This window comes from Microcaecilia unicolor, chromosome 5, assembly GCF_901765095.1.
Source record: "Microcaecilia unicolor chromosome 5, aMicUni1.1, whole genome shotgun sequence".
Taxonomy (NCBI): Eukaryota; Metazoa; Chordata; class Amphibia; order Gymnophiona; family Siphonopidae; genus Microcaecilia; species Microcaecilia unicolor.
Window position 1 is genome coordinate 154,507,847 of NC_044035.1, and position 14,788 is coordinate 154,522,634.

Genomic DNA, 14,788 nt, shown 5'->3' on the forward strand with positions numbered 1-14,788 from the left:
AAACTCAAGCAAGACCGAGGCACCATGATTCTGATTGCTCCTTTTTGGCCGCGTCAGATCTGGTTCCCTCTTCTTCTGGAGTTGTCCTCCGAAGAACCGTGGAGATTGGAGTGTTTTCCGACCCTCATCACACAGGACGAAGGGGCGCTTCTGCATCCCAACCTCCGGTCTCTGGCTCTCACGGCCTGGATGTTGAGAGCGTAGACTTTGCCTCTTTGGGTCTGTCAGAGGGTGTCTCCCGCATCTTGCTTGCTTCCAGAAAGATTCCACTAAGAGGAGTTACTTCTTTCTATGGAGGAGGTTTGCCGTCTGGTGTGACAGCAAGGCCCTAGATCCTCGCTCTTGTCCTACACAGACCCTGCTTGAATACCTTCTGCACTTGTCTGAGTCTGGTCTCAAGACCAACTCTGTAAGGGTTCACCTTAGTGCAATCAGTGCATACCATTACCGTGTGGAAGGTAAGCCGATCTCAGGACAGCCTTTAGTTCGCTTCATGAGAGGTTTGCTTTTGTCAAAGCCCCCTGTCAAACCTCCTACAGTGTCATGGGATCTCAATGTTGTTCTCACCCAGCTGATGAAACCTCCTTTTGAGCCCCTGAACTCCTGCCATCTGAAGTACTTGACCTGGAAGGTCATTTTCTTGGTGGCAGTTACTTCAGCTCGTAGAGTCAGTGAGCTTCAGGCCCTGGTAGCCCAGGCCCCTTACACCAAATTTCATCATAACAGAGTAGTCCTCCGCACTCGCCCTAAGTTCTTGCCAAAGGTTGTGTCGGAGTTCCATCTGAACCAGTCAATTGTCTTGCCAACATTCTTTCCCCGTCCTCATTCCTGCCCTGCTGAACGTCAGCTGCACACATTGGACTGCAAGAGAGCATTGGCCTTCTATCTGGAGCGGACACAGCCCCACAGACAGTCCGCCCAATTGTTTGTTTCTTTTGATCCCAACAGGAGGGGAGTGGCTGTGGGGAAACGCACCATATCCAATTGGCTAGCAGATTGCATTTCCTTCACTTATGCCCAGGCTGGGCTGGCTCTTGAGGGTCATGTCACGGCTCATAATGTTAGAGCCATGGCAGCGTCGGTAGCCCACTTGAAGTCAGCCACTATTGAAGAGATTTGCAAAGCTGCGACATGGTCATCTGTCCGCACATTCACATCTCATTACTGCCTGCAGCAGGATACCCGACGCGACAGTCGGTTCGGGCAGTCAGTGCTTCAGAATCTGTTCGGGGTTTAGGATCCAACTCCACCCCCCTAGGCCCATGTTTATTCTGTTCCAGGCTGCACTCTCAGTTAGTTGGTTAAATTGTTAGGTCAATCTCAGTTATGTCCTCGCCGTTGCGAGGCCCAATTGACCATGGTTGTTGTTTTGAGTGAGCCTGGGGGCTAGGGATACCCCATCAGTGAGAACAAGCAGCCTGTTTGTCCTCGGAGAAAGCGAATGCTACATACCTGTAGAAGGTATTCTCCGAGGACAGCAGGCTGATTGTTCTCACAAACCCGCCCGCCTCCCCTTTTGGAGTTGTCTTCCCTTCTCTTTGTCTTGCTACATATGAGACTGGCCGACACGAGCCGGTTTCGGGCGGGAAGACGGCCGCGCATACGCGGTGCGCGAGGGCTAGCAAAGGCTTTGCTAGTGAAGATTCCGATTGGAGGGGCTGCCGTGGACGTCACCCATCAGTGAGAACAATCAGCCTGCTGTCCTCGGAGAATAACTTCTACAGGTATGTAGCATTCGCTATATGTCCCAACAACCTAATAAAATTCGCCCCCCAACGCTTCATAACAGACCTCACGTCACATCTGAACTACATACTACAACATGGTCTTTTCCCCAAGGACAAAGGAAATATACTACTCACCCCTATACCCAAAGATTTAAAGAAAAAAATTAAATGACATAACCAACTACCGCCCAGTAGCATCAGTCCCTCTGGTAGTCAAACTAATGGAAAATATGGTAACCAACCAACTTACCGATTACTTAGACAAATTCACAATACTACATGAATCACAATCAGGATTTCGGTCCAACCACAGCACCAAAACAGTGCTAACCACTCTCCTAACCAAATTCAAACAAACAATTGCTACCGGAAATAACGTGCTTCTACAATTTGACATGTCCAGCGCGTTCGACATGGTCAGCCACCAAATACTATCCAACATCCTAGAGTACTTCGGGATAGGAGGAAACGTATTCAGATTGTTTAATGGCTTCCTAACCACAAGAACATAACAAGCGATATCAAATTCAAAAACGTCATCACCATGGAAACCAGAATGCAGAGTACCACAAGGATCACCGGATCTCCCCGACCCTTTTTAACTTAATGATGACACCACTAGCTAAATTGCTATCCAACCAAGGACTTAACCCATACATCTAAGCAGACGATGTCAAGATCTACATCCCGTTCAAACATGATCTAACTGAAATCACAAATGAAATCAAACAAAGCCTCCAAATAATGAATTCAAGGGCGGATGCATTCCAACTAAAGTTAAACGCAGAAAAGACACAATGTCTCATTCTCTCCTCACAATACAACACGAATAAACCCACCACCATAAACACCCCAGACTATACCCTTTCTATTTCAGATAGTTTGAAAATTCTTGGAGTTACAATTGGCCGAAATCTTACACTCGAAAGCCATGCGAAAAACACAGTTAAGAAAATGTTCCATTCAATGTGGAAACTCGAAAGAATAAAACCTTTTTTCCCAAGGGATATATTCAGAAGCCTGGTACAATCAATGGTGCTAAGCCACCTAGATTACTTCAACACATATATGCCGGATGCAAAGAGCAAATCATTAAGAAACTCCAAACTGCCCAAAATACAGCAGCCAGACTCATGTTTGGAAAAAGGAAATACGAAAGCGCCAAACCCCTAAGAGAAAAACTACATTGGCTCCCGCTAAAAGAACGAATCGCGTTCAAAGTTTGCACCCTGGTCCACAAAATTGATCATTGGGAAGCCCCAATGTATAAGTCTGACCTCATAGACCTGCCAGACAGGAATACAAAAAGAACAGCGCACACTTTCCTGAATCTCCATTACCCCAGCTGTAAAGGACTGAAATATAAATCCACATACGCATCCAGCTTCTCCTACATATGCACGCAACTATGGAACGCACTACCGAAGGCCATAAAAACAATGCACGACCTAACAACCTTCCGAAAACAACAGAAAACTGACCTATTCAAGAAGGCATACCACAACAATTCATCTTAACTACTAGACAACTAGACTTTACATGAACTAGACAAAACCGAATTTCCTACACTTGGCTGACAACTTTGCTGCTACTAATGAAAGTTACGCAATACGCACTACCACTTTATTTCTCAATTCTGAACTGAACTTTTTATAGATGACTATCTAACTTATGTTATAAGGTCTTCTATCACTGAGGAACCTCTACACAATACCCTATTGTATTATACTTTCCCATGTATGCGCCTTAATGTAATACTGTTTGTAATTCACTACCCGGAAATGGCGATCGCCATTACGGCATAATGTAAGCCACATTGAGCCTGCAAATTGGTGGGAAAATGTGGGATACAAATGCTACAAATAAATAAATATGTATCTGTTTTTCATGGTCAAGATGTTAATGCTTGTAAAGATCATAAATATGCCTAAATAAAAATTTTAAAAAAAAATAACATACTGAATTTTTAGCATTAGGTAATGAAAGCATAGATTAACTCCTACTACTGCATAATAAGTACATTTATCCCTTTTCCTTTTAGCCATTTGTTTCAGCTGATCACTTGCAAGATGACTAATTGGTTCAGAGCTAGGATGTTTCTAGTAACAGGAATTTGACAGCAGCAATTTTAGCCTTTCACATTAACTTGTAGCAATTTATGCTCTAATACAGATAACCTTTGGTCCTAGTTCTACAGTTAGAGCTGCAGCCACTATTGTTAACTTTCTGACTTAGTATATTTGCACCCCAAAAAAAGAGTAATTATAGCTTGACATATGACCTTTTTCTTATAGAATTTTCACTGGAAGTATTTGATATTGGATGAAGGCCATAGGATTAAAAATATGAATTGTCGCCTAGTCCGTGAACTAAAGCAGTTTAATTCTGACAATAAACTTCTGCTAACTGGAACTCCCCTGCAAAACAATCTAGCAGAGTTGTGGTCACTACTTAATTTTCTGTTACCAGATGTATTCGATGATTTGAAAAGGTAAGTATTTCATTTTAAAGATTTATATTCTGCCTTTACATAATCATCTGAACTAAACAGATTATAAGAGCATCACATAAAATAATAAAAACAGTGTAAAAATATAGGGCTTCATATTCAACAGGATTTGTGTTGGCCACCATGTGGCCAATGCATAAATCATGTTAGCTGTATATTTTTAAAAGCTATATGGATAGTATTGAGCTGTTTAAATTATTAAACAGGCAAATACTATCTATAAAAAAAGGCTGAATTTGGGATAGGGCAAGTGCAGATGAAAATTTTATCTGGATAATGGTGATATTCAGCTGCCATCTGAATAGGTTATTATGTTTAGTTTAAGCTTATATTATACATATATTCAGTGCTGTTATCTATATGGATACTGGTGCTGAATATATAGATTAAGTTAAATGCTGGTGTTTGTTGAATCTGGTTACCACACTGGCTGAATGTTGGCCCAAAGAAATTAACAAGTTCTGTAGCTCTAGTTTTATTGTGAATTCTAAGAAAGTTGCTGTCTAAATTGCCATCTTAGTACCAGAAAAGGAGCAAAAGCTGCACTATGATGACTTGTAACATGCATACTAGAAGCACTGCACATAGTTATACTGACCAAGGAAAATGCGCCAGCTTTTTCACTGCTATGTGGCTGCAAAGGGATGCCTCCTCTTCTGTAGCCAGTGGGGAGGGCTGGGTTCCCACTGGCACAATGTTGCTGCTTCTAACTCCTGCTTTCTTGAGCTATGGGGATTGGGGTCCCTGCAGTGCTAACATTTGTCTACCACTGCAGCCCATGTTGGTCTTTGGCTGGCAGGGCCTTGCCTCCCTTCTTTACTACCATTATTTAGTAGTAAAAATATACTTACCCCGAAATTCTATATATCGCATCTTAATTTCCATGCGGAAATCAAAGCGTATTCTATAACAATGCATGTAACTTAATTGGTTAACTCGCTAATAAGCCCTGTCAATTGGATGTTAAGCAATTACGCCAAGTAAAACAGGGCCTAAATGGACGCGACCAAATTTGGTCGCATGAAGAGGCACTCAGCGTATTCTGTATTACTATGTGGAAATTTAAGCCTATTCTATAAAATTTAGGTGTATTTTTTTCTGTGTGGATTTTTCGGGCGCTAAATATAGAATCTAGCCCTTGATATCCTCACCAAATCAGTCTAGATCTTGTGGGTTGTGCCTGTCAGCTAGCCAATGGATGTATACAGGAAAAGGGCACTATGCAGCTTTAGATGCTCAGTATTTCTCTGTGTCCGGATGTTGATGAATGTACCGTGCAGCTGCTGGACTGATTACTGAAGTAGCTCCTGTCCCAGGTGGAGTACTGGGTATCAATTGAGCAGATGAGTACCTCACTTGAGATTTTACGCTCCACAAAAAAAAGGACTTTTGATCTAGAGCATGGATTATTCTTGGAGGCGTTTGAGTTCTTCTCACCCCTTTGTTCAGGTTCCTTTCCTTTCCTCCTCTGAATTATACTCTTCTGCCAAAGCCGGCATCCTTTGAAAAATTACCTTAAGCATATGGGCTGAGCCGGTAGCAAAGATTAGTGCTTCGGCCTTGCGCCTTTAAAGAAGCACTGCTGCCAGCCTTGAAAGTTCTGCCTCTAACCCAGGCTCCTTTGGGGCTAGCCAAAAAAAGGAAATTGTCCATCCCTCTTTATGGTACAAGTGCATGATTCTGCTAACTGCTAATGTAGCCTGAAACCAACACTGCAGAGTTCTTCTGATGTCTTAAAGTGAGGAAGCAACTTCCCATCCAATTATTTAAGCTCCTATTTAGGCATTATAGACATACAAACCAGTTAGCATGCGGTAATTAGAACATGCTAGCTGGATAATGCATCCATGCCTATTCTCCACCCCGATACACCCCCTTCCATAAATAAATATAAATATCATGTGTTTAGTGCACAAAAACAGCTTTCGCATCACAAAATGTTTTTAACATGCTTTGTGGTATTTTCACACTCATTTAGGGCTTAATGCCTTATAGTAGACGTACCCCTAGGTCTAATCAGCTACAGTGGATTATGAAAAATCTCTCAAACGTGGCTGTCTAGAGAAATTTGTTTCTATCATCAGGTCTTTCCATGAAGTAATGTTGATTGAGGTGTAGGCCGTTCTATTTTCTAGAACTCGGTCTCATTTCAGTTATCATCTCTAATGTGAAGGTACGCTTAGGGGCCCTTTTATAAAGCTGCAGTAAACACTAAATTGTGCTTACCACAGCAAAAAATGGCATGCCGCAGGGAGCACTGAGGTGTCCCACAATAATTTTGCTATGTGCATTCGTTTTGTCAGGGGTGTGTTGGACAGAGAATGGGCGGTATTCTGTTCTAATCTGTTAGCACCAGCTACATTGCTGCATACTAACTGATTAGTGTGTGCTTAGCGTGTGAGTCCTTACCAGCTTCCTAATGGGTACCGATAAGGACTCAGTGCACTGATCTATTTTAATGGCCGCGCACTAATGGCAAAATTAGCAAATGACCATTAATACCAAAAGTAGGCATTTTGGCCATTGAACCCCAGTGATAAAAATCTGCTTAGTACACGGGAATGACCTGTGTAAAGGTGCTCTAAGGCCACTTTTTACCACTGTTTTATCTGTAAAATTCTTGGGTGTCATCCTTGACCACAATCTATTAAACAAATGCATTTTTTTAAGTTGAAGCAGATCCTTTTTAGAAAAGGGATTCTTGACCAACTGTCCTCAGTAAACTGCTTCACGCTTCTGCTCTGGGTCAGAAGACTACATGGCAGTAAAACTAGTTCCAAATGCTAAATGATACGATCGTGTTACTGCATTGTTTAAAAAGTGAACATTAGCTACTGATATCAGCAAGGATGCTTTACAAATTATAACTTCGGTATATAATCTCTTATCCCTTATCAGTCTGAAATGGCACAAAAAAGCCTGTGTATTAGTATCAACAATCTTAGTGTCTTTTCCTTGATACTCTTGATGCTTTCCATTCATATTTATAGCCATGATCTGGTGGTTCAACCTAAGATGTCCACAGACTTGTTCTCAGGTCATAGAATCAACAATTAGTGACTTATTTGCAGATGACGATGCACTTGAGAATCACCATTAGCCTGAAAAAAAAAAAAAGGTCATATGCCAGCCAGGTTCATTTAAGCCCTTTATCAAATCTGTGGTTTTAATCAAGGCCATACAACTGAATGCAGCTGACACATTCTATTGTCTTGAAGGCATTCTTTGTAACTCCACCAGTGTTGACTGCAAGATTATATATGGCATTGCTAAGGCCTGCTGTTCCTTTGGCAGCTTACATTTTTAGGATATGAGAGAGGAAGGTAAGGAAAACCTTACAATAACAGGTAAGACTATAGAGTTAAAATAGCAGAGATCAGAACTCATGTATGAATAGCATCAGTAATGGGAAGGAAAGTGAAAATAGTTCCTTAGCATCCCTCCAGAGTAGTAAAGATGTGTGGATATATATACTCCTACTAACAGAAAGAGATTGAGAACCACTGTCTTCAAACCCGGCAAGTATCCTTAAAGAAATACTGGCTTGCTAAAGGCTTCATTCTCTAGCAGATGGTGAGCTGGCAAACAAAAAAGAGAAAAGAAGTGCCTGAGGTCTCTGAAAGCGATAGTAGCCAGGGTGTTTGAGCCGTTATTCAGAGGTGCTACAAGGAGGCACCCGGTTCCCTCTCCTCCTTTTTCCAGTGTGGGTCAGTAGCCTCTGGGAAGTTGGATCCTTTGTGCCTCAACCACTCTTCTTTGGCTGGATAGGGGGGCCTTAATTGCCCACCCAGGGAGAATTGACAGCAGACAATCTAAGAAAAAAGGCTGTTGGTGCTGTGCATAAAATACAGTCATAGGCAATCTCAGTATTGCTGCCGGGACTTCCCACGGCAGTCTCAGCAGTTGTTTTAAACTAGCAGCAACACCAGGCAGGAAAGAGTGGGGTTCTTTCCCGCCTTTAAAGAGGTCTCCAGACCACCAGGGCTTGTTAAGGTAGGCCCAGGGAGGGCCTACTGATGCCAAGGAGGGCGGGGTCAGGCAGGATATTTTCAGCTTCAGTTCTGACTGAAACCTAGCTGTGAATTTCAGCCGCCGATTCGATTTCGGCCAGAACCAATATGGTCGGCCTCTAGTGAGGATGCGAGATCTGTCTGCATGCTATCTTATGGCATGGTTGTTGAGAGGGTAAGGTTACAGAAGTATGATTACTCTGGTCAAATTATAACCACCCTCTTGTGCTCCAGTTAAACCTCTACTTTCTTGGAGTATATCAGAATTTGGAGAATTTTTGAGGATTGGTGTGTGAAGCAGCATTTGATATCCCTGTTGATTGAAGAGATTTTGGCACTTGCAGGATGTTTTGGAGAAAGTGTTGACCTTAGCTTCTTTTTATGAGTTCAGGTTTTGGTACTGGTGTGCTTCAGGTGCTTGGTATAGGGTAGACAATTGGCTTCACATCTGGATGTAATGAGATTTCATGGAGGAGTAAACCTTTTGAGGCTGCCTAGAAGGCCATTAGTGCCTCCTTAGGAGCTAAACTTGGTAATGTGATCTTAGTTCAGGCACCTTTCGAGCCCATTACCTTGAAGGAAGTGTTCTTGTTGGCTATTTGTTCTGCTAGGAGGATTGCAAAGTTACAGGCCTTATGATGGGGGAGGACTACAGATGTTTCCATTGACTGGATGTGAGGCAAGCAGTTTCACAATTTGGATTGTTTGTGCTGTTTGGGAGTGATTGCATCAAAAATACAGTGTTCAGATGGGAGGTCCTATTGATACTGCAGGCATATTCTACAAGAGGATAGACTGCCTTTTGAGAATAGACTGCCTTTTGAGAAGAGCATATTCTCAGCAGGAAATCTGTAGCATCTATGTGGTCGTCATTGCATTCCTTTGAGACACTATTGCTTGGGTTAATAGGATGCAGATTTTGGGAGAAGGGATGAGGATTCTAATTACAGGTTTCTTTGGTTCCTGGCCACAGGGAATACTGCTTTGGTACTTCCCACGCATCTGAATGGAGGAATGCTAGGGTAGGAAAAATTAAATCTTACTTGCTAATTTTCTTTCCTTTTAGTCTCTCCCAACCAGTCCAGAACCCACACTGAGCAGAATAGTGTTTTAAGTAGGCTGTCATTGTAGTTCATGTTTCACATTTCATCGTTGATGCACTGTAAAATAAAGAAACAGCTAAGTGGTTTACAGTAAAATTATGTATATGAGGTAGAAGGAGAATTTAAGCGAAGGGGACACATTCTGTCTGCCGTGGTTATGCCTGTGTTCCTTGATAGCACAATATAAATTGAAGATTTTAGCATGAGTTCTCCGTTAGGGGTTTATTATAATTAAGAAAATTAGTTATTCTTGAACAATCTTGCTTTGTCATGAAAATGCTTGCTAGCTGAGGCCTGCGCAGGAGACTTATAGGGTTTTGAAGCTAGTGGTTAGTCTGTCTGCTGAGAGAAATATGTACACCCACACAGCTGGACTGGTCTGCAGAGACAAAAGGGAAGAAAATGACAATGTAAGATTTAATATCTGCATATATAAATGGATGGAAAACTAGCATTGCTACCATCTGTAACAATCATTATTATTATTAACATTTGTATAGCGGTACCAGACGCATGCAGCACTGAACACCTGACACAGAGAGACAGTCCCTGCTCGATAGAGCTTACAATCTAAAAATACAAACAGACAAGACAATTAAGGGTGAGGAAAGTACTGGGTGAGAAGGAACAAGGAGAGGGGAATTGAGTAGTGGTTTGGAGCCAAAAGCAGTGGTGAAAAGGTGGGCTTTCAGCATAGATTTGAAAACAGGTAGAGAAGGAGCTAGGCGTACAGGCTCAGGAAGTCCATTCCAGGCGTAAGGTGCTGCAAGGGAAAAGGAACGAAGCCTGGAATTAGCAGTGGAGGCGAAGGGGGACGACGAGAGATTTGTCCAGCGAGCGGAGTTTCCATGGAGGAATGTAGGGAGAGAGGAGAGGTAATGGGGGGGGGGGGGGCTGCAGAATGGAGTCATTTAAAGGTCAGTAAGAGAAGTTTGAACTGTATGCGGAAGCGGACAGGGAGCCAGTGAAGTGACTTGAGTGGGCTAGTGTGGGTAAAACGATTTTGGCGGAAAATAAGTCGTGCTGCAGAATTTTGGACAGACTGGAGAGTAGAGAGATGGCTGAGCGGAAGACCAGTGAGAAGCAAATTGCAATAATCCAAGCGAGAGGTGACAAGGGTTTGGTTAAGGGTTCTGGTAGCGTATTCAGAGAGGAAGGGGTGAATTTTGCTAATGTTGTAGATAAAGAAGCGACAGGTTTTGGCCGTCTGCTGGATGTTAGCAGAAAAGGAGAGGGAGGAATCAAAGATGACTCCTAGGTTGTGAGCAGATGAGACAGGGAGGATGAGGGTGCCATCTACTGAAATAGAGAATGGGGGGAGGGGCGAGGTGGGCTTGGGGGGAAAGACAATAAGTTCAGTTTTGGCCATGTTCAGTTTCAGGTGGCGGTGTGACATCCAGGCAGCTATATCGGTCAAGCAGGCTGCAACTTTGGCCTGGGTTTCAGCAGTAATGTTAGGTGTGGAGAGGTAGAGCTGAGTGTGGTCGGCATAAAGATGGTACTGGAAACCATGAGATGAGATCAGAGAGCCCAGGGAAGAAGTGTAAACGGAAAAAAGAAGGGGGCCAAGGACAGATCCCTGAGGAACTCCAACTGACAGAGTGGGATGGGGTGGAGGATGATCCACCAGAATATACTCTGAAGGTACAGTGGGAGAGAGAAGAGGAGAACCAGGAAAGAACAGAGCCATGAAATCCAAACGAGGACAGTGTGGCAAGAAGAAGACTATGATTGACAGTGTCAAAAGCAGCGGATAGATCGAGCAGGATAAGGATGAAGTAATGGCCTTTGGATCTGGCGAGGAATATGCATTCAGTGGCAGATAGCAAATGCATAACTCACTTCTCTATGGATTTTTGATGCATCTACAGATAAAATCAGGCTGTTTAAACTTGCGGAATGGTTCATTTTTAATTGTAGAAAAATGGCCAGCATTTGGGCAGGGCAAAGGCCAGCATGCACTTGTTTAATGGCAATGTATAAGTGGAAAGAGCGGGCCTAACTGTAAATAGCAAATGTCATTGTGGTTTGCAGTCAGACATATATTCAGTGGTGCTACTTTAATGATGGCGAATGTACAAGTAAAATAAGATGGCAGTGCTTTTCTTTGGAGTCCAGCTCAGATGATTATTGGACCCATCTTTTCTAATTTTGCCAGATTATTCAAGTGGCAAACTACTGGCCTAATGCAGTGGAGGAACTCACCTGCATATCCTCAAACGAAGCACTGGAAGTGTTTTCCAGCACTTGCAATGCAGGTTACATGAAGTACAAGCATGATTTATTGTTAAAATCAACATATAATAGTTACACCTATAAGCAACTACACTTTGTTGCCATATAATTTATGCAGATCTACTTTTAGGGGGATTGTTTGACTTTCTATGATATTTCTCAAAGACCATATTAAAGGCCAAAAATGCATTCAAATTTACAAAATCCTAACTTATTCATGTAGCATATGTATCTTGTAAAATGTAAAGTCGAGTGGAACTATAATTTACTATACTCTTTTTGTTTTCCTACCACTAGTTTTGAGTCCTGGTTTGACATAACTGCTATTTCACAGAATGCTGAAAATATTGTAGCTAATGAGTGGGAGCAGAACATATTGCACATGCTACATCAGGTACTGAAAAATATTATTTGATTTCACCTCTTTCCATGTACTGGCTTGATTGTGGTTGGTTTAAAATTTCAGGATCCCCATCAGTTTCTTTTACATTATATTACTGTATTTTATGTGGGAATTCTGTAACTGCATGGTTCCAGATGCTGATGCTCAGTCAAGTGTTAGTTACTGCAGCTATTTCTTGTTCATGTTTTTGATGCCCACTAGCTGACTGCCTCTAGTTTTGCAGCTCTCCAAGCACATTCTTGCTGCCACTCTTTGCTTGGTGAAGGGCAATTCTAGGTATTGTCAGCTCGCACCTCTCCGTGCTGTCCGCTCTCCCTTAGACACCCCTCCGTGCTGTCCTTCTTCGCCCGCCCAATTGGGGCTAATCCTCCTGCTCCACCACACTCCTGCTTCTTCGACTAAGTTCACTCTAGTCAACAGTAAGCCAATTAGCTCCAGCTTCACCGTCCTACCAAACAGGATATTTCTCTTTGTGAAGCCCAGAGAACTCCCCTCTGTCCCCCCGGGCTTTCCCCTTAGGGATAGTCCTGCATCTACTTAGAGCAGACCCCGTATTCGGGGTAGTTAAGATAAGCCCCCGAGTTTACTTACTCCCTGACCCTCCCCAGCCCCAGGTTAGGAGGCCAAATGCTTCTCTCCTAGCCCTGTTCTGAGCACAGGCCCCTTCAGTCTCTTCCCCTCCCCCCCCCTCTTGTAGAATTCTCATACAAAGTTCCACTTGCCAGTTCAAATGTTTTTCAGATCAAAGCTTTTCCTCTACTATATGAATCCACTCCTTGGGCTAGCAATTCCTACTTGCTACCCTAGGGACCCACCTCCCTCATTTGCCAGCACTGCTACCTGACAACCCCCCACACAGGTCTGGAATTCATACAGTTTCCCCTGGACTTACTTTTCTTTAGCCCCTTCCCTGCTACGAGCAAAAGCTGTCAAGTCCATCTCCTCAGGCTCCCCCCCTTCTCCTCCTGCTTGCCAGTCCATATGCTCGTTCACTCCCTCCCCCAGCAGGTGTGCCTCATTCCCCTCCTCAGACTTCATTTCCCAATCAGCCTCCTCCTCCCCCTTTCTCCGGGCAGGAAAGTCCTCCCCCTCCTGTTTCCTACTCAACTCAGGCTTCTGGGACTTGTAGTCTCTGTAGTCCCCCTTTCTCCGGGCAGGAAAGTCCTCCCCCTCCTGTTTCCTACTCAACTCAGGCTCCTGGGACTTGTAGTCTCTGTAGTCCCCCTCACTCCTCTTGAGCTTCCTATATGGCAGGAGGGCCCCCCTTCTCCCTTTCCCCTTCTGTTTATCTACCCATTCCTCACATACCCCCCCCTTTAAGTGATTGCTAGCCCGCTGCCTCCTCCTACTTTCTCCTTCGGGACTAGCAATCCTACTCAGAACATCTACATGGGGCAGCAACCTTCCTGCCCTGTGCTCAATGCGATACTGAAAGGGCTGTAATGCTAGATACCACCTCGTCAGTCTTGCATTGCTATCCTTCATTTGTGCTAACCACTTTAAAGGAGCATGGTCAGTAAACAATTTGAATGGCCTCCCATCCAGGTAGAACTGACATTTCTGTATGGCCCATTTTACTGCCAGACATTCCCTCTCAATGGTTGCATACTTTGTTTCATGGGGGAGCAACTTTCTGCTTAAATATAACACCGGGTGTTCCTCCTCCCCATACGCTTGCGAGAGCACCGCCCCCAACCCGGTACCCGAAGCATCAGTGTGCAGGATAAATTCCCTATCGAAATCTACTGCCCTAAGCACGGGTTCCTCACATAGTGCTTGCCGAAGGGCCACGAATGCTCCCTGCTCTGCTTCTCCCCACCTTAACCGATGGGGCCTGTCTTTTTTTAACATTTCCGTCAAGGGAGCGGCCCAGGTGGCAAAGTGAGGAATGAATCTTCGATAATACCCCACTAGCCCCAAAAATCCCCTCAACAGTTTCTTGGACTCGGGTCGCGGAAACAGTTGAATACTTTCCACTTTCCCCTGTAACGGCCTTATCTGTCCGTTCCCTACTTTATAGCCCAAATACTTCACCTCCCTCTGAGCCAAATAACATTTCTGGGGATTAAGAGTAAGCCCGGCTTCCCTGAAAGCCTTCAAGACCTCCCCCACCTGAAACAGATGCGACTCCCAGTCCTGACTATGAATGATGACATCATCTAGATAGGCTGCTGCATAAGCTTGGTGCGGTCTCAACACCTGATCTAAAAGGCGTTGGCAGGACGCTGCAGCCGAATTCAAACCAAATGGCATCCGTTTGAACTGAAACAGGCCGAGAGGAGTACAAAATGCTGTTTTTGGCCTGGCTTCAGCCGAGAGCGGAATTTGCCAATAGCCTTTTGTCATGTCAAGTGTTGACAAATACCGGGCTGACCCTAGTCTATCCAGCAATTCCTCTATTCTCGGCATCGGATACGCATCTGGCGCCGAGAGGGCATTAATTTGACGGAAATCCATACAAAGGCGCCATGTTCCGTCAGTTTTGGGCACGAGCACGACCGGGCTTGCCCAGGGGCTATGTGACTCCTCAATCACTCCCAGCTTCAACATCTCTCTGACTTGCCTATTCACCTCCTGCTGCTTTCTGGGCGACAACCTATGTGGCCTCTGCCTTATCACCTTCCCTTCCCCGGTAATGATATCATGTACAATCAAATGCGTTTCCCCTGGGTAAGGAGTCAGCACATCCGTAAATTCCCCCAAAAGAGCCTTTATCTGCTCCTTTTGGTGTCCGTCTAACTCCGCTCCTACTCGCACCTCCCCCTTGGAATTCATCTCAGATATCTGGGGACCTAGATCCT

At 44.1% G+C, this 14,788-nt stretch overlaps 1 protein-coding gene across 1 annotated transcript in view; it reads left to right on the forward strand.

Moving 5' to 3' along the window:
• Positions 1 to 14,788, forward strand: part of HELLS (helicase, lymphoid specific) — a 351,006-nt gene that overhangs the window by 199,321 nt on the left and 136,897 nt on the right. Inside the window, exons 11-12 of the mRNA XM_030203455.1 lie at positions 4,022 to 4,218; positions 11,882 to 11,978. Of these exons, the coding sequence (XP_030059315.1) occupies positions 4,022 to 4,218; positions 11,882 to 11,978 (294 nt within the window). The remainder of the gene's footprint in view (positions 1 to 4,021; positions 4,219 to 11,881; positions 11,979 to 14,788) is intronic.